This window comes from Empidonax traillii, unplaced genomic scaffold (genome assembly GCF_003031625.1).
Source record: "Empidonax traillii isolate 1590-97213 ecotype Southwest subspecies unplaced genomic scaffold, ASM303162v1 scaffold80:size1517328, whole genome shotgun sequence".
Classification (NCBI taxonomy): Eukaryota; Metazoa; Chordata; class Aves; order Passeriformes; family Tyrannidae; genus Empidonax; species Empidonax traillii.
In genome coordinates, this window is record NW_020955273.1 from 1,082,986 (window position 1) to 1,102,345 (window position 19,360).

Here is a 19,360-nt window from a genome sequence, read left to right on the forward strand (position 1 = left end):
GAGGTTATGGTGTGATGATTGCCTGGACTGTGGGTAGACTTTCTAAATTAAATCCTCTGCTCTTGAATAAACCATGGAATATAAGAGAGAAATTCAGTGGACATGGAACTGCATTTAGAGAATCAGGCCACATTTTAGAAAATGTAGGACTGTCATCTACTAAGTATTTGGAATGCTTTTACCTTTGTTTACTGGTTACTAACTGTAACCTAGAATAACAAATTATTAATATTTAGCTTTCTCGAATCAGACAGAAAATAAAAACAATAATAATAGTATTAATAAACAACTTAATATGAAATTGAGACTGATAACTGTACTTCAACTATAATAACTATCATCTTTAGGTGATGGAAATACACTAGAATTTTTTTTTTAATGGGATGGGGAGGAGGATGGACAGGTCTAGTAGAAATATTAAGGGTCAAGTTCTATAAGTGACTTTTCCCTCTGGTGCAGATCATCTTGTGGTTGCTGGATAGCAATGCAGTTCCAAGTTGGTATCTGAAGAAACCATATTCACCAACTAATACTTCTGTGAGAAAAAAGTAAAAAGTATCCATCTTCAAGAATGTGATTCAAATTTCTTCATGTTTTTCTGTGCTTAACTCTTTTCATGATGGGGAGCACTAAAAGAACCTGCTGGCTAGATGATATTGGATGACAAAAGACTTAATGCAGGGAAAGTTTGGATGTTCTTGAGGCAACAGTGATTACTATCACCATAATTATTCCACTTTACCAGCAGTGTCTCAGTGTTATGAGTAATAGATTTTTATTTTAACCGTTAACCAGTGTACTCAGACTGCTCAAACTTACCAAATACTTCCTCTATATTTGTGTTCCCACTTGCAATCTGACAAGAGTTGAGATTCTCTGCTAATTTGTTTCATTGCTGTGTGCCAGTACTGAGGCATTTATTGAATATTACTGACTAAAATATCTAAAGCTTTGATAAATAGACGTCTGACTCTAGTTTTTCATAAAAATATACTTCTGCTTTCGGTTTCACATGCATACCGTTCCAGTAAAGTGATTCATGCACACATGGGTGTGATAGACTTTTATTTCATAGAGTTGACTGTAAAGGTCTCACATCAAATTTGAAATACTTTTTCTTCCATCTCATAGGCTAATTTTATATCACAGTAATTCTTCTTAAATTCAACTCCAGGCCCTCAGAAATTAGATTTTTCTTTGCTTTGAACTTTTTTTTTCCTCTAATAAGCAACATCCAGCACTGACTGTGTTATCCTAGTATTTGTATTTGGATCAGCAATGCTGTTTTGAAGTAAATCTGCTGTTTGTCTTCACTTTGGTTTACACTGCAGACTGATCCTGGGGAGTGACCTGGACTGAATTCCTTTAGCACAAAATAATGTGAAAGATGCACTGTAGTAATGTGCCTAATACACTCTAACTATTAATAAGCCTTGAGTTTTTGAGATTAATTCTTAGAGCTAGTCCAAAGTAGAAACCCTCTGGAACATGTATAATATGGAATGTGTCCTTAAGGTTGTGTCCTTTCACTGTACAGGTCCAGTTTTACTGGCCCGTGCAGTTTCTAATGCAGCCATAGCTGCCAAGTATTGCTTAGCCCTTCTGGGAAACTGGTTCTGTATGCATGTAAAGCTTTGTTGGGTGAATGACATACATTTGTAACTGACAGAATAACTAGTGTGTTTATTTCTAAAAAAAAGTTTTCACCTATGTATTTAATCTCTTTAATGTTTCTAATGATGCAGAGTACCTATTTGCATGTTGCTATTAAATTTTAAGTTATCATGACTGACTCAAATTTGTTCTAGGCTGTCAAACTTGTAGTGCATTTGTAGTTGTTCCATAGCTTGGACCTGGAAAATTCTGTGTAAGAGTTTTCCAAGAAGCTAAGTTAAATTGCTCTAATTTTGAGAGTCTAAGTTTTTCAGTGGCATTTTTGAGGCCATTGAATTTGCAATGAGACATTGAAGTGAAAACCATTGAAATGAAATTAATCCAAATAAAGTAGTTTTTTGGTTTGGTTTGGTTGGTGTTTTGTTTGTTTGTTTGGTTGGTTGGTTGGTTGGTTTTTTGTTTGTTTGTTTTTTTAAGTTTTAAAACAATCAAACATCTAATTGGAGGCTTCCAACTCCATAATTTATGATTTATCAATATTAATTAGATGTAATAACCAGTCCTTAATGAAATGACATTGTTTCGGGCAAATCATGAACTGGAATAGGCATGCTGTTGCAAGAACTGTTGAGCTTAAAATTTTAGGCACTTCATGAAGTAGATGGTAAGTGTAACTGTTAATGGTTACATTGAGAAACCTGGTATTATCATGGTTCCTTTGTGTTATTGTTGCAAACAGTGGAATTTTCAGTAGGAAATAGCATCCTCAGTGGTTCCTTGCCAGTAAGGATATTAATGAACAAAGGAAGTGTTAAAAATTTGTCACGTTTTACAACCCCTCCCAACAATTGTAGGCTTGAGACAGAGAATTGATTGTTATATTTCCTTTTGGAAACATTCTTTGACTTTTTTATTCCTCATAGATCTACTTTTGTGTTTGTGTTTTGTGGGGGGGTAGGTTTGTTGTTTGGTTTGGTTTTTTTTTCCTTCTGTAATTTTGCTTTCCTTTGAAGGGCAAAAGTTTCATTTGGGATGATTTGAGCTTTACATATGTAGTTTTAAATCTGCATCTGCTTGTTCTAGAGTAACTCAAGGCTTCTGAAGATTCATATTTACATTCCAACAACTGGGTCAAATGTAGGTGCTTAAATAAGCTTTGTCCTGTGCTTCCATCTCTCCTCTGCCCCTAAATAAAATAACTGTTGGACTGTTAGTGACTCTGCATTTTTGAAGGTCACAATGACTCCACTGTGCCAGTCTGTTTTGCTTATTCCTCTCTCCTTGAGGAGAATGATGCACCCAGGTTTCCAGAAGCCTTTCCCAGAAGTTTCTTTTGCTTTACTTGTTATTTGATGCAATCCACCACATTGCTGATGAACAGAAAAGTAATGTGTCATAGCAGCAAAGCCCTCTGTTGTTGTGGCAACAGCATTTCAAATTCATTTTATATACAAACTCATAAATTTTATAGGCAAACTCTAAACCTGTTTCTCAAGTCCAGTTTTCATTTTACTAGTCATGCACTCTAATGGTTCACATGCCTCTAAAAGGCAGTATGTAGGCTTATGTGTCATCTAGTGAACAGAATTCATCTGTCAATCACACTCTGAGGACATGCCATCCACTTGTTTCCATGTGTATGTTACATAGTTACTGATGCATTAAGATATGATACCATGTTTGAACACAGACCCATTTCTGAATAAAGAGATGTTGTGGGGCATGTGGGGGCAGCTGAAGTGTGAAGGTACAAATGGACAAGCACAGAGAGAAGTTGGTTATTTGTCAAAGACTTGAGCTCTTTGAGGCATCTTGTGAATCCTTTACCTATCTTTTATGTATTTTCTGTCAGCTTTGTGTATTAATTTGACCTCAACTCAATATGCTCTATATTTTAGCAAAAGATAGAACAAATGTAGCTCTGGAAAGAGATACTTCTGAGCAACTTTCAAAGGAATAGAAGCCAGATTTGGAATGAATCTGGGGAGATGTTATATATTGTTTTTGTTTAACTCAGCATAAGTCTTTCTTGACAGTTCTGACTATTTGTTAAACTTTCTTTTTGATAGGGCTTTTGTAACAGTCTTATTGTTGACCCAGACTGCTGACATTATTTTGTTGGTGGAGTCTTGTAGAATGTATTTGTCATTCTACATAGAATGTATTTGCAAAGAAGTCTGTATAACCAGAGGCATAGCCTCCAAACTAAAACAGAAGTTAACAATCAATATTGCAGTAGTCTCAAAGGTGAAAACAAGTTTTGATTCTATGAAATACATGTATTGCTGTGTAATTTAAAAATAAATATAACAAGATTAGGGTAAAAAGAATGCATGTACTATAAAAGTGATTTATATATACTTCAGTAATTCCAAATTTAAAAAAAAATCCAGTAATTCCCTTTATTCACTTATTTAATGAAGCACTAATTTTGACATGTGATTAAAATTTTAATTTTTTCCACTAAGTGTCTTACCAGTGGTCTGTGTCATAGATTTGATTTGGCTGTTAAACATCTCAACTCTGTACTTTGCCAGCATGTCATATGTCTTATTTATTTAAACCTTAAACTTGCATTTATCTCTCTGCACAAGTAGAGTTTTTGCCTATGCTTACCTTCAGGATAAATCGCAGGTGTTCTGTGTGGGTGTCACTCCCTGGGGCTTTTGACAAGAAGCTCTTCAGCCTCAGCACTGCTGTTGGTTTAGGGAAGTACACAGCCACACAGGTTGCTGGTTTGGGACTGAACTGTGGTAGGTAAGAAGTCTGTGTTGCTTTTGTGACATGGCCTAGAGTAACTTACTGCAGTTTTAAAGAGAGATTGGATTTATACTTCAGCACTGCCAGACTCAGAGCATAATGAGTCTTTTCTTTCCATTATTTAAACTGTGAAGAAGAGCATCTCTCTTTTTCTTCTTGGCTCTCAGTTTTGGAGTGGAAGGGTGTACTAAAGGAAGCAGAAGCTAAAATACTAAGAAGTCTTACACAAAAAATCTTTAAGGGTAAGCTTGATTGAAACAGAAAAGTGTTATAGAGTTACTTGAAGGTGCAGTAGAAAAACATCATACTTGTCTATGGCCGGATCCAGTCATTAGTATTGTCAGCTATAGGCTTCCACAAGCATGGCACATCAAAGAAGAGTAAGGTCTTTGTGTTGATTCTTCGTAAACTGCTGTTGTCATTATTCTTATGCACCTAACATAAACATAATGGCATCAACAAAAGACAGACTCAGGCATGCTCTTGAGGCTGTCTTCATGTGTGATTGGTTGTAGTGGGTATGTTGTAGTTCCACCTCTAGTTCCACCTCTAAACATCAGCCATTTATTATAAGGGAATAATCAAATTCCTTTGTACTAAAACTGAGACATGGTATGCATTTAAGGAAAAGCAACGGAATCAAGACAATAGAGTGTGTCTATTTTCAGTGTTCTGATGCATCAGAAGTGATGTATGGAAAAAAGCTCAGATAAAGAGAGCTTAAGGTCTCTTTCTGTTTCTAAAACCCCATTGTACTAAGTTTGTCTGGGATGGAGTTAATTTTCTTCATAGCAACCCCTATAGGGCTGTGTTTGGGATCAGACTCCAACAGGGGTGATAGGACACCAGTTATTTGGCTGTCACTGAGCATCAAGATTTTCTCTTTTCCACTTTTCCCCCAAAGTGACTGTACTGGGAGTGGGCATGGGGTTGGGAGGGGACACAACTAAGACAGCTGGCTCAGGTTGATGAGAGGGCTACTGCATACCATATAATGCCATGCTCAGCAATAAAAACTGAGGGGAGGAGGTTTTAGAGGAGGTAGCCATTGCTTAGAGACTAGCTCTGGTCTGTTTGTGGGAGATGGTGAGTGATTGCCTTTGCCTCACCTGTTTCATTTTTTCTTCCTCTTTTCTTCACTTATTAAACCTTATCTTGACCCACAAGTTCCTTCCCTTGAGCTCCTTCTTCTCTCCCCGAGTCCTGCTGGGGGCTGGGGAAGGAAGGATTGGCTGTGTGGTCCTTAGCTCTTGCCCAGGGTGAGCCCACCACCCCATAGAGCTGGATCTGCTAGGATGAGGTGCTCCGGTGCAAGTTGGTGGTACAATTCTGGAGTACAAAATAAGATACCAACTACATGTTTAATGGTGTAGGTTTCTGTTATGCACTTTCATGGGGAAGTCTTCATGTGAATTCAATAGATCAAAAAAAGAGATACTCAATGCTAATTGTTGTAAATTTTCTATGGCTTTTTAATAGTGCCTCTTACTTCTTTCTTGTTAACTGCTAATATAGTTTACATGGTTTTAACTGGCCATTTGCCATATCCAGCTAGAATAATAAAAGTGCACATGAAAAATACAGGTACAACCTAGATAGTAAAAAAAAAAAAAAAAAAGGGGAGAAAAATACTGAACTGAAAATAAGCAGAGGGATGAAATTTAAATTCGTATGAATAATGATGACAGATTGTATTCTGCACTCCTTTTTAGATTTCTTAGATAAAATTGTAACCTAGAACACTGAGGGCCCCATAATATTAACATTATTGTTTCCTTAGAGTTGTTCATTGTTTACTACATGAAATAATAGGGCTCTGCAAAGTTGCATCCTATACAAGAGAATTGTATACAATAATTCTGCAATTCTGTACTAGTACTGCTGGGTGCATACTGTAATTCTCATGTCCATACTGCAGTAAAGTAATTTAGGAGCAAAATTTCTTAAAAGAGCTCATTTAAGCTTAGTGTTTTTGGAAAGCAGAGTACTTTTAAACCAGCTCTTTCCAGGACACTACTTCCTTTTTATTCAGTCTACTTCAGAGCACTTTTCAAACACTTTTGAAACACATTTGCACCTAGTACTTAACTGCACAAGCAAACTATCATACTTCAATGCAGTCACATTTGTATTTGATAGATAGGATTTAGAAATAATTTGTATCTGATGGGTGTCAAAGGGGTTGAAACACTCTATGTTTTTTGTTTTTTGTTAATAGGACTCGGATGAGTATCTCAGTGAGATTAAGTAATCAGGACAAGGGCAAAACTAATTGAAGTCAGGCAATATCTTCCCAATAATTTCAATAACTACACCAATCCCAGTGAAACAGTTCCTCTCAGGATGGGTGCGAGGAAATACTGATAAGTTGTTGAAGAAATAGTGGTTGAGGGAGGGCCGAGAGAGAAGTACCATGGAGGTAGCTGGGTCAGACATTTCATGGGTGGAAATGGATAGAAGGGGAGCAGCAGTGCTTGAAGGCATGTTAGTATACATACAAGATGGCATATATTATTTTGAGTGATGTCCAGTGCCTCAGTTTAATAAGGTGGATAACAAAGGCAGAAAGTTAGAATTTAAAATCAAACTACTGTGGGTTACATGAGGAAACTAACCTTTACTATGTCACAGTAGCAATAAATGATTTTTCTGTGTCTCAGGACTGGAATAGTTGCTTTACTACAGGATATGATATCATTACATTGTGAGAAGGGGTTTATAAGCATGTTCTTGTTTGAAACAAATAAATAGAGCTCACAGACTTTTCAACAGTTGCTCATTTAGATTTACTGTAAATATTAAATGTTGTAATTATGCTCAAAAAAATACGAGACTGAAAACATTTAATGTTTTACAGGTCCCATGAGTAAGTGATATAAGCTGATAATCTGTTGCTGTGAATAATGAGCAAAGTAATTCCAGATTTGAAAATTTTTCCTTGAATGCCAGCAGGAATGTTCTGTAGAAATCAAGAACAAAAAGTTCTATGTGTGTGAATTTGATTATTAAAACATTAATGACAGTGAAGATGAAAACTGTCACTTGCCTTGGTTTGAGGAAAGGCTGGTCTGCATGTGTTAACTGGCAAAATCGTCAAAACAATAGAATCTGTTATATTGTAAAATAAGCTTAAGAATCCCTCAAATAATCTTACTGTGGAAATTTCCCTGAATCTTGTGTATACTTGGAGAGAAGAAATACTTTTTCTTTTAATGATAGGCTAAATATTGACTTTATTCATCAGTGGCTTTTAAAAAGCTTTTTTTTTTTTTAATGAAAAATAGATACTTGTGCTATAATACTTTTTTAAAATTTCTTTACTAGTCAGTTTTGAAGTTTCAACTATATTTGTCTTTGTTTAATTTATTATTATTATTTATTAATTCAGTTACAATTGTTTAATTGTAAATAACAGAGAATAAAATTTTGTGACATTTTTATAGTTTTTATATGCTAAAGCCATATGTATGTGGGCAAAAAATAATGGGGTTTTTTTGTGTGACAAAACTATTCAAATTTTTATATGAAAATTTTGTGGAAGGTAACTAAAAATAACATAACCCTCAACCATAACTTGTTACAAAAGCTGCTGAGTATTATTTCCAGGATTATATACAATATGACTAAAAGGCTTTCTTAAACAGAAATTATTTTGATGTAGACCAGAAAAAAAATTGAAAATCAAGTTTGTTAGAAATCATTTCTAAGGAAACATAATTAGATGCTAAGTTATATTTTATGCTCTCTTCATTTTCAAAAATAAGTTTTGCTCACATAGAGAAAAAATATAGAAACTAATGTCTTAAAATTTCTTCTGACTTAGAAAAAACTGACCAAGAGAATACTGTGGCAGGAGATAAAGACATAAACCAGCCTTCCAGTAACCAAAGTATACAAGCAGAGATACAAGAGCAGTCCATCTGGGGAAATCGCACCGATGCTGACCTCATCACAAGTAAGTATTTCCAGAACAAATTGCTGCCTTTTAGGCTTGCTTTCGCAGTGTAATAGGATACTGCTTGTTGACTCTGTTAAATGTGTGTCAAATGCAATCGGGTTGCAACTGTAATGCACATCTACTGAATTTATTTCCCAGATTGACTCCTGTCAGCATGCATAAGCAATGAGTACAAAGAAAGGTGTGATTCGGGTGGTGCAGTATAGTATAGACCTCTGTAGCATCTACATTTTAAAGCCTTAGTGTTATATTCTTCCCTTATCATTAATACTATAATTAGCAGGCACATGAGTTGCAGTGTGCAGCTGTGCTAGGTGTCATCACCCTCGATTTCCCAGACTTATATTTAAGTGGCAGAGTATGATGAAAGCAGTTGTTTCCAGATGCACTGAGTACTGGTCAGGTGTAGGTTTTTTAAGAGTTTTGAATCCTAAAGTAGTTATTTCTTTCAAAACTAGAAGACTGCTGTAAGACGAGATTTTAGACTTATGCTATAGAACTGTGGAGGTTTTTAATTAGTTCTTACAGGTTCACATTCCTAATGTATGTCTTGAATGCTTTAAAACATAAAAAGGTATGCAATGTTATTCCCATTTTCCTGTCTTGAACTGAAGATCATATGCTGTCCAAATGATCATCCGCAATTGCACCCTCCTAAGGCAAAAATATTTCTGTCAACTGCCAGAGCTAAACTGCTCTAAAATTCTGTGAATGCTTGAACGTTAGTTGCTCAAGGGAGGGGCAGCATGAGAAACTGTTCTCTAATTATAGGGTGTATTCAGAAAGCAAATGGACTAAATGCCGAGTGGTGCTCCAGCTCTCCGAGGTCGTTTTCTGATCACACACTTCAGTCTGTCTTTACACTGCACACAGACTACACTGTTCACAGGGGGGTAAATTTATATTTCTGAACTTGCTGTTCTCAAAACTGAAATTTTTGCTGGAATTATCTATTTCTTTTCAGTTTTGTGTTTTTTTTGGGGGAGAGGGAGGGTTGTTTTTTAGTCTTATCTATACACTCAGCTTTTCCTGAGCTTCGTGTTAGCATTTGAAGTTCTTTTAAAATCTTATTTATCCTTTTTTTTCTAAAAAATTAATCCCTATAAATACTTATACCTCTAATGTGTTGAATAGTTACGTAGATCCTTTACAGGAAGCCTAAATTTAGCATGTCAGATGATCTGACAATTTAAAATTAATTCTCAAATGGCTGTAAAGAGGGAGGATTGTCCTGAACAGATTGAGAATTTACTTAATCCCAAAAGATTATTTTTTTTACACTTAACTGTCCCTGGACAAGCAATTGCTTTGCACTTACGTTGAGTATATGGAAAGGCGTGTGTGGCATCTTCTGCTTTTGGAATAGCCTCCTTCTCACTCCCTCTTCTTAAAAGCTTCCTTATTCCCAGACTCATGAGAAAACAGATTTATTTCATAGCAGTTAGCAGCATGCCTGAACTATGGAGGAAAGGAACAAGGACTGTAGGGTGGTGCTGTGCTTCCTCAAATCTGTTCACCAGGAAGGCATACTATAGCCGCTTCACTGAGGGAATGTGAAGGAATGATACATTTTGTAGAAATGGATGCAGAGTGTTCAAACCCCTGGTAAATTAGCCTGATGATTATGTTTAGTTATATCTCTGTGATGGGGGGGTTATTTGCTGCCAAATTAAAAAAAAAAGTAATAGGAAAAAGGGCAAAGACAGGATAAAATTCAGAGGTGTTAAGTACTGCTGCAGTGCACATGACTGTGCTCCTCCTGGAGACACTGGTAGTTTTACCTTTGACTTTGTGAAGAGCAAGTTTAGGTGAAAGCTGTAAATTTCTAAAACACTTAGTCTTGATAATTGTGTGGTAGAGGCTTTATTATGGTGACGCAAACCTATTTTTTCTTCAAATTAATGATTTTTTTAACCTTTAATTTTAAGTCTTCTAGATAGAAAAAACAAAAATTATGAAATTTAAGCAACTTTTTCTTCCTTTTTTTTTTTTTAATAGAGGAGCTATGGAAGTTTGTTCTACTTTTAAAAATTGAGATACAGTGCTTGACTCAATTACAAATACTTGTAGTTTGCAGAAGTTTTACAACTCAATATACCTAGTAATTGTAGTTTGCAAACTAGAACAAGTGGAGCAAGAAGCAGCTTTTTTATCACAAACATTACTCACATATTTCACTTTAGGTAAGTATTGAGGCTCAGAATGGTTTTGATTCAACCAGATCTATTACCCCACCAGACTAAATTTTGCAGACTATTGCATATTGAAAGAAGCTTTCTATAAATTGTTTTAGACAGGGCATGCTTCAGTTTTCTCAGGTATTAACAGCTGTTCACCACTATCCTAATGATTCCGTTAATTTTTTTCCCATACAGATTGTTTTCCACCCCCACAGTTGATACTCCATTTAGCTTAGCATTAGTTTTTACTTTACAAATATTTCCAGCATTTAATTTCCAAGGTTTTCCTTGTTTGCAGCTGTTTTATCCTGCTGTTATATGGAATTAGATTAATCAGTCAGTTTTATTGGCACACCAACAACGAAGTCCAGTGTTGGAGCCCCTGTAATGATTTCATTATGTATGATTTGTCATTTGCACTTGTGAACTCCGTTTACCAGGCAACACCAATAAACTAAAATGCTGCCCTGGTTTTCCACAGTGTGATGTTTTATATTCACCCTGCTCTGCCCTTTCAGTCCTTTTAGCAAGGTCCCCTTTTTTAACCTCTACAGATTTCCTTCAGATTAGCCTTTTCCCCACCTCCTTTGGAGCATCCCTTCTCCCCATGAATGAAAATGTTCATAAGATCGTGGGTAAATGGTTAATCTTGTGGGAAGCTTCAACCAAGGAATTAATTGTTTTCAAAGAGAGCTTGCAAATCACAAAGTTACTGTATGCTGATATACAAACAAGGAAGAGCTATATAAACAGGAAACAGTTGTATTAATTTTCTGTATCAATTGTTAATGTACTTGCATAACTGTTACTGGAATACTGTGTTCAGTTGGAGAAGGGTTACAGGAGAACCACAAATATCTCAGGAATGACTGGAGTAGTTGAAAACGTACCTTATTGTGGAAAACCTCCTGGAATTCAATCTGTATAGTGTTAACAAGGGGGATAAAGAGGGCTTTGCATTGTCCCTGAGAAGCATACCACAACAAACAGAAATTTGGTAAGACAGTTCTTCAAGTGTAGCAGACAAAGGGAGAACTAAATATAATGTCTGGAAGTTCAATTGGACTAGAAATAAGTGATATATTTTTTAATAGAGTATTTGAGAATAGGAAGAACTGCCAAATATTTGATGGATTTAGGTGTGTTAAATTTGCTTTACTCAACACACGGTGTCCATTGCTATCCATATCCTTCAATTTTAAAACCTGAGTAAAGGAGAGCATTTCCACTGTGGTTTCCCTCAGTTGGGATGACCTCTATATTTTTCAATGCAGATATTCTTCAAGAAAATATTAAGACCTATTCCCTTCCCTTCACAGACACACATGTATTTTGTATTTTATTTCAGGTTATAGAGGTTCTGCTTTTCAAAAGAGCTTTTGAATAGCTCCATCTGCTATCTTCTTTTGCAGTGCATTTTAAATATCTGCAAACACCTTCTGCCTATTTTCTTTCTATGGTCTGGTGGCCTGTAATGGAGTGGTATTGCTTCTGCTATCACTTAACCACTGACAAGTGAGGAAGAGCATATGTTAAAACAGCAGCAGGGTAACCTGTGGCTCTGGGAATGAAGCCATAGGAGCTTTTGCTACTCCGTGTTACCACAATGCCCTGCTTTGTTCTCTGGAAGAGGCTGGGAATTTTTTTTCCCTCTTAGAGAAAAAAGGCTATAAAGGTGGATTTCAGAATATTTAGAGAGAATTTTTGCAAAGGGCACTAGGTTATCATCAATTTGTGCTGTTATGCAGGCAAGGGAATGTTTAGGAGGGAAGAAAATGCCAGTCTTGAACACTATTTACTTGTGAGGGTTTAATCTCCTTTCTGGTACTCAAGCTGAACCTTAGCTATGTGATATTTAAGAAAACAAAAAACATCTACCATAGATTCAAATTTTCATGAATAATTGATTAATAATAATCCAATCCTCAAGATTAAATACCTAAAATATGCCCATGTTTTATAGATAGAAAGGTCATCGCTATCCATCATTTCCTAGCTTCAATTGCCTCTTTCTCCTCCATGGAACACCCTTTTGATAAGTGTGGTTCTTCAGAAAAAGGAATGCTTCAATCATCTTTGTGTGCACACTATTTTATTTACTATATTCTTCTTTATTTTGTTTTGTTTTATTGAAATATAAACCTAGATATTTTTCTCTTTTGGTTTTCTATATTTTTATGTTGACGTTTTACTTTACATGATTATTTATGTAATATTAAGGCCTGGAGATTCCCTTTATTTGGCTAAGTGAGTAGTTTCTGTAGTTTAAATTATGCTGTTTGGGTTTGGGATTTTTTATCCCAACAGGAAGAAGATAATCTGCTGTTAGAACTATTTTTGCTATTTTATAGGGCATAGTCATCTTACAATTACTGTGATTTCAGATGGTCCTGTTTATTCTGTCTATAAAATAATGCAAAGTGTTAGAGATAACGTAAATGGTTCTCTTCAAAGCTAGAAATTATGATAAATACAGTCTTCTTGCAGCATAATAAAGTGTGTAAGTACAGAAATTGTGCAGAATAGATTAATGGAAATTATTCAAAATATATTACTGAGTCTGAAAGGTGTATTCTTTTAGTTAAAGAAGTGATTTATGTATACAATGTTCCAAGTATACTTAGGTATAAAAGAATGTGAACCTATGAATGAACAAAACTTAAGTCAGTTCAATACTTACATACAGCAACACAGTATTTGATATTTCAAACGTTCTTTAAAAAAGATAAATCTTTGGGGAATCTGGCTACTTGAAGTAATGGAGGAGTAAAGGTTCTCTCTGAGAGCTCCTTCCCCAGAGAGATTGTCTAATCCTCTCCCCAGCAGAGAGCTACCCTGTGTTACTTCTGTTTCTCCTCCCAGCCTGGCAGATCTCTTACTACTTCTGTTCCAAAAGTCTTCAGAAAAACTCTTCTCATGCCTATTGAGAGGCCTGGTGAGTTGCCCAGCCATAGCCTTTTCATTTCGTTATTGTTTTCACAGAATCACAGTATCACAGCATATGCTGAGTTGGAAGGGACCCAACCATCCCCAAGAGTCACACCATGTGCCTGAGAGCATTGTCCAAATGCTTCCTGAACTCTGTCAGGCTTGGTGCTGTGACCACTTCCCTGGGGAACCTGTTGCAAACCCACCCATGCTCTGGTAGAGAGAGGTTTTCACAGATAGCTGTACCCTTACAGTTATAGTCTTCAGAGTATAGGACAGGGTCTTTGGTGTTAGGCTGGAGCAGTGGTGTTTAGAGGTGACCTTATCACTCCGTACAACTATGTGAAAGGAGGTTGTAGCCAGGTGGGGGTTGACCTCTTCTCCCAGGCACTTAGCAACAGGACAACAGGACATAGTCTTGGGCTGTGCTAGAGGAGGTTTAGGTTAGACATTAGGAGGAATTTCTTCAGAGAAAGGGTGATTAGACATTGAAATGGACTGCCCAGGGAGGTGGTGGAGTCACTCTCTCTGGAGATGTTTAAGGAAAGACTGGATGTGGCACTTAGTGTCTAGTTGACATGGTGGTGTTTGGACTTTATGATCTCAGAGGTCTTTTCACATACTATTGATTCTGTGATTCTGTGGGATTCTGTGTTTACAGAAGTCATCTGTGAAATGAGAGAAGTGTCACTGAAATTGGTAGTCCCTTACTTGTAAAGAGAGCTGCTGAGATGCAGATGTTTTCTCTGTAGGCTTTTCCCTTCAGCTCTAGACTGAATGCTCTAAGGCAGTGCAGTTAATGATGAACTGAGATAGCTGAGGAATTTGTATACTCTGTGGTGACTCCATGTGAATAAGAAATAAACTTATTGCTATTGTTGATCCATTTACAGAATAGTAGGCAAACTTCAATGAGAGCTTTTAACTGCTCCAGATGACCAAAAGATGCATGTATTCTGCATATCACTAATAGCCAGAATTACTTGGAGCTTTTAACTTTCTGCTTTACCTTACTTCTGACTCTCAAACTGTCATCTGAATTTATGATCTGAGGCTGGGAAAGTCTGGATGTCAGTAGTCATCAGTATAAGACAAAGATGACGTTAAGATTAGTAATGTTAAGATTACTGTGCTTGCTGTGTTGGGGCCTGAAGTAAATTGCATCTTAATTTCAGAATATTTTCCTTTGTTGTATTGGTACTGTTTTAAGAATATTAGAAGAATATTGGAGGAATATTTATATTCTTTTCCTGATTAGTTCCACATATGGGGGGAAAAGTACAATATGCTTGTAGTAATTCCTTAAAGAGGAAGAGTAATAAAACTCTTGACTGCATTCTATGTGAAATATTATACTACAAAACCAATGAGTCAGTGTGGTTTTAGGCTCCTATTTTCAGTACAAACGGTATTCAGTTAGCCATATTTAGCAAAGAAAACAGAAAATTACAAAGTGTATGAAAGTATCATCGTGCAAGTTGTACTTTTATGAACCTGTCTACTGGCAAAAATATTGAATTTAAACCATGGCAAAAGTTCTCTTTTTCTCTTTTTAGATTTAATTTCATATTTACAGTCATGCATGTGAAAAGCTTGGAGTAAGTTTATGAAGCTGAAAAGTCGTTCTGTGTGCTGTGTGTACATCAAAATAATTAAATGAATTCTTTATATAGCTATGCAGAGGAAAGAAAGGTCTGAATACTGCTTACTTCTTCTGCATTCTGGCAGTATCTCTAGTGCAAAAGTACCCACAAGTACCTTTCCCTGAAAGTATTTTTATAAAAGACAAGGAAAAACAGGAGCCTCTGACCTATTTGTGTGTTGTTGTGGTGGTGGTGGTTTTCTGTTTTCCCTTAAAAAATTCTTTGTGATCCAAACCCAGAGGAACCTTCTGAAAAACATTAAAATGTCAAACAGCTGTGGTCACTCAGGCTATTTCTAATACTGGTTTTGTTAAATAATTTTATTGTTGAGGTAGGCCTCCAGACATATTTAAGAGAATGGTGAATTATTTGCCACCTGAGCCTTGACTATTTTTAAGTTAACTGTAGTGTTCTGGCATGTGAGAAACATGTTTTTGTACAGAGACTGCTTCTCAAATTTGTGATTATAAACCTCAAACTTGTGGCATTCTAACACAAGAACTTTCAAATTCTGAGTTTATGTCTGGGCTCATGAATTTTAGAGTCTTAAATTTTACTTTTAAACCTCCTTCCCTCAAATTCTGTGCAGCATCTCAATTATCATGTTTTCACTTTGAACTATAAATATTATGACACTTGTTTGGAGAAAATTTGGCAATGCTAATGTTAACTACAGCAGAATCTCAACTAAGAGACTACTTCCTGTTTCAGAGCTTCTTCAAGCTTAAGTGAGTTTTGTTGATTTATAGCTCAGACATTAGGTTATAATGTTTGCATAAAATGTTATGAAGTTTACTTTTGAGACAAGTCAAGTATAGCAAACTGTTAGGCAAGCCTTTAAAAAAAGTGGCCTGTGAGTCAGATTTGACCTTCAGGGCAAGATTTTGCCACTGAGAGATGCCTAAACCTTTTGCCTGTTCCTTGGTGGAGCAGGGGCAAACCTGCCTTAAAGTATGGGTAGCTCTGAAACAGATCTTAAAAAATTAAATCTCAGCCCATTAGAAGGCATCTACTTTCCCATCCCCTTTCTTTATTAGGACAGGTGCATATTTTAATTGTATTCTGTAAGTTGCAAGATGAAATAAAATTTACATTTTGACAGAAAAACAATGAAAGATTATTATGCTGACCAGAATTGGTCATAACAGCAGTGTCAAACCAGAATTAATATCTTCTAGGCCTGTACAATTCAGAAATACAAGAGGTCAGTGAAGAATGCTCTTTTTGCTTGAATTTCAAAATGAAGGAAACTAAGTTTTGGTGAGGAGATTTGGAATAAGACTACCTGGAAAGGTTTATCTGAGGGATCAAACTCAGTTTTTCACAGAGGTGATATAGAAAAATATTTGGATGATGAAGTAGGATGCATAGCTACCTTTGGATAACACACATCTAGTTTTCTTACAGGTGATTTTATCAAATGACACTATCTCATTTAGTATTTTCCAGCTTACTTTGTAACTATGATTTTGTGAAGTATTTCTCTACCTCAAAAGATATTATTTTTACTGTGTGATGAGTTTTTAGTGATAACGGTCACTATCATATTTATAATGTAAAATCAGTATTGATAAATATTTTTGTACAGTAATAGGACTTTCAGTGGGACTAAATGTGAATCACTATGAAGCAACTAGTAGTGTACAGTAATGCATCTGAAGTAGTTGTAAGAATTTTATACGTTTCATAACAGTCTTCATTACAGCCATTCTGTAAGCTCTTCTGTGCTGGATCAAATTTTGGAAACTTGAAACTTGTGTGATTTTTGTATTTGCCACAAATTTGGCAACTTTGGTTAACTTTGGAAAGCTATGGGAAGGAAAAAAACAACTTACCACACCAATTAAAAGGAGGAATTCTAATAAAAGGTATCTTTTTTTCTTTTTTTTTTTTTTTTTATCCCTTCCTCTTCTTGTTCCCCTCCTTTGATTGTTACTTTTTCTACTTCTCCGTCCACTTGATTTTCTGATTCCCATCTGTAGCAGAGTGTTATGCCTGAGGAATCTTTTTCCTACAATTTAAATGATAAACTCAATTTTAATTGTAAGTAAATTACTATTTGGTTTTGACTCTTTGTGTATTACAGAGCATCTGCTACTCTAACTCTATGAGAAGAACAGCCTAACAGCAAGACCTCATTTGCTGTGCTGTGCTCCCTCGCTGAACAAGAGAAAATAACCTGGCAAAAGCTTTTGTTCGTTATCACATCCACACCAGGGACTCTGCTGGCATAGCTGAAATAGGGCAAGAAGTTCAGGTCATTAATATTTGTGGGACAAGTCCTTATGGAAAAGGAGGAAAGATTTGTTTGGTAGCACAGGGAAGGTTCTCACAGAATAATACACTTTGCATTCAAAACTTAAAGATAGAAATACATTCCACAAGACTGTAATGCAATGGCACTTCAAAGTTTTGATTTTAAAAAATCTTTTAGATTTTGGGGTAATTTTGGAAGAAAGTAAAGGTTATATATGAGGGATATGGTAGAGAGTGGTGGCTATCAGGGTGGAGTCAAAGTTGGAAGAGTGCTGAAGGTTTGTTCCCATTTTTAATAAATTATTCTGCATCCTCTTCCCCACATTTGTTTTATAAAGTAAAAATAGAAAAGACTGACCCATCCCTATTATAATTCTGACTCTAGGCCATTTTTTTGTCTTTTCTCTTTATGTTATTTTCTCTAGCACTACCTTTCCCTCTTGTTTGTTTGTTTGCTTGAACAGTCCTTTTCTTCTGTTTGCCCACTTTTTTCTCAATTACAGTGACATATTTATAAGCAATGATGGTAAGGTTGGGCTTAGAGACCGACTGGAAATATTTTTAAAGTGCTTCAGTATAAAAGCCTGTTTCACCATCTGTGTGTTAACGTCAACATTTAAGCTGTTTTGTAAGTAGCAATGAACCTTCTTATTAGAATAAATATTCTGACTATTGGAGAACTAACGGTGAATTAAACATTAGGAAAAAATACTGTGCAATTCAGGCAAAAGAATCCAAGTAAAATTTTCTAATACACTACAAACTTGGCTTCTAATCATGAGATTATGTGAGATTTAAATTTTCATAAAATAAAAAATATTAACCCTGTCCTAGTTTGTAGCTACTGACAAAAGTGGAAAGATAAAGACTGAAAATTAAGGATGCTAATAAAAATGATGTATTTAAACATAAAATATTGATGATTTTTGAGTAGTTTGGCTTCTCAGTACTGCACTGTATAGAAACAGAAAATTTTGGCTGAATTATCATAATTAAAAATAAGGGGGTAGAGAAACATTCCAGTTATGAGTTGTTAGTTATATCATTCTAAGAAAATGTTATGGCACAATAAAATGTAGCCAGTTTTGCTGAAGGAACGTTAAGGAAAAGGGTGCTGGAATTAACTCCTAAGGCAGGGCTATGACAGCAATGCAAATAAAATGGAAGATGTGACTCTTCAGCAGAGTGGAGAAGGTAGTATTGAAAACAGTGGGGTTCTGTTCTTGGAGCAGTCACTTCCTAAGCATTTTTGTTTGGGGCCGAGAAATGCAAGAAGTGAGGCTGAGACGTTTCCCAAGCAGAGAACATCTGCCCAGCACAGAGGGATTCAGGCAGCACTTTTGTCTCACCCATCACCAGCCCGGTCAAGCGGCTGCTGTTTCTGATGATGCCATGAATGCTTTTGTGGGGCTGGAGGCTTGTGTAAGCAGCAAAAGAAGGTTGTTTGAGTTTGATGTAGTTGCTGTCTTCACTATGAGATTGTTGCTGTATTTTGGATCTTTTGGGGTAAGAGATGCTTGCCGACTCAGCTGTGACTTTTTAAAGCTGTAGAATTCCAAAAGGATAAAAGAAAAGTAGCTACATTCTAATACTTTCACTTAAAATGCTGTTTCTTTTCTGTGAAATCCTTCAGTTTATAGCAAATCCTTGTAACAAAATGTTTTTAAATGTATAAATGGACACTTTTCTGTACTGTGAATAATACTGGCATAGCACAGATTCCACTGCTGTATCTGCACTCCATTAAAAGTAAATTGTGATTAATGTGCAAAAAGATAAAGAAAGTCTGTCTTCTAAATAAGACAAAACAAAAGACTTTCAGAAAAAAAAAAGATCCTTTTTTAGTCCAGAATTCCAAGCATGGGCCTTATTCAAATTTAGATGCCACTTATAGGTATTTTTAAACAAAGAGTAAATTAAATAAACTTCAGTGGGTCAAATTACTTAGTTTTATAAGTTGAAAGAAATATTTTTAATATTTTTAATAGAGACTTGAAGTTACTTCAGGTGTACTGCTGAAT

General features: G+C 35.8%; 1 protein-coding gene across 4 annotated transcripts in view; it reads left to right on the plus strand.

Annotated features, from left to right (window-relative positions):
* MDFIC (MyoD family inhibitor domain containing) overlaps positions 1-19,360 on the plus strand; it is a 51,903-nt gene that overhangs the window by 5,338 nt on the left and 27,205 nt on the right. For all 4 annotated transcript variants that reach the window (XM_027880946.1, XM_027880947.1, XM_027880948.1 and 1 more), the window contains exon 3: positions 8,198-8,329. In XM_027880946.1, coding sequence (XP_027736747.1) covers positions 8,198-8,329 — 132 coding nt within the window. The remainder of the gene's footprint in view (positions 1-8,197; positions 8,330-19,360) is intronic.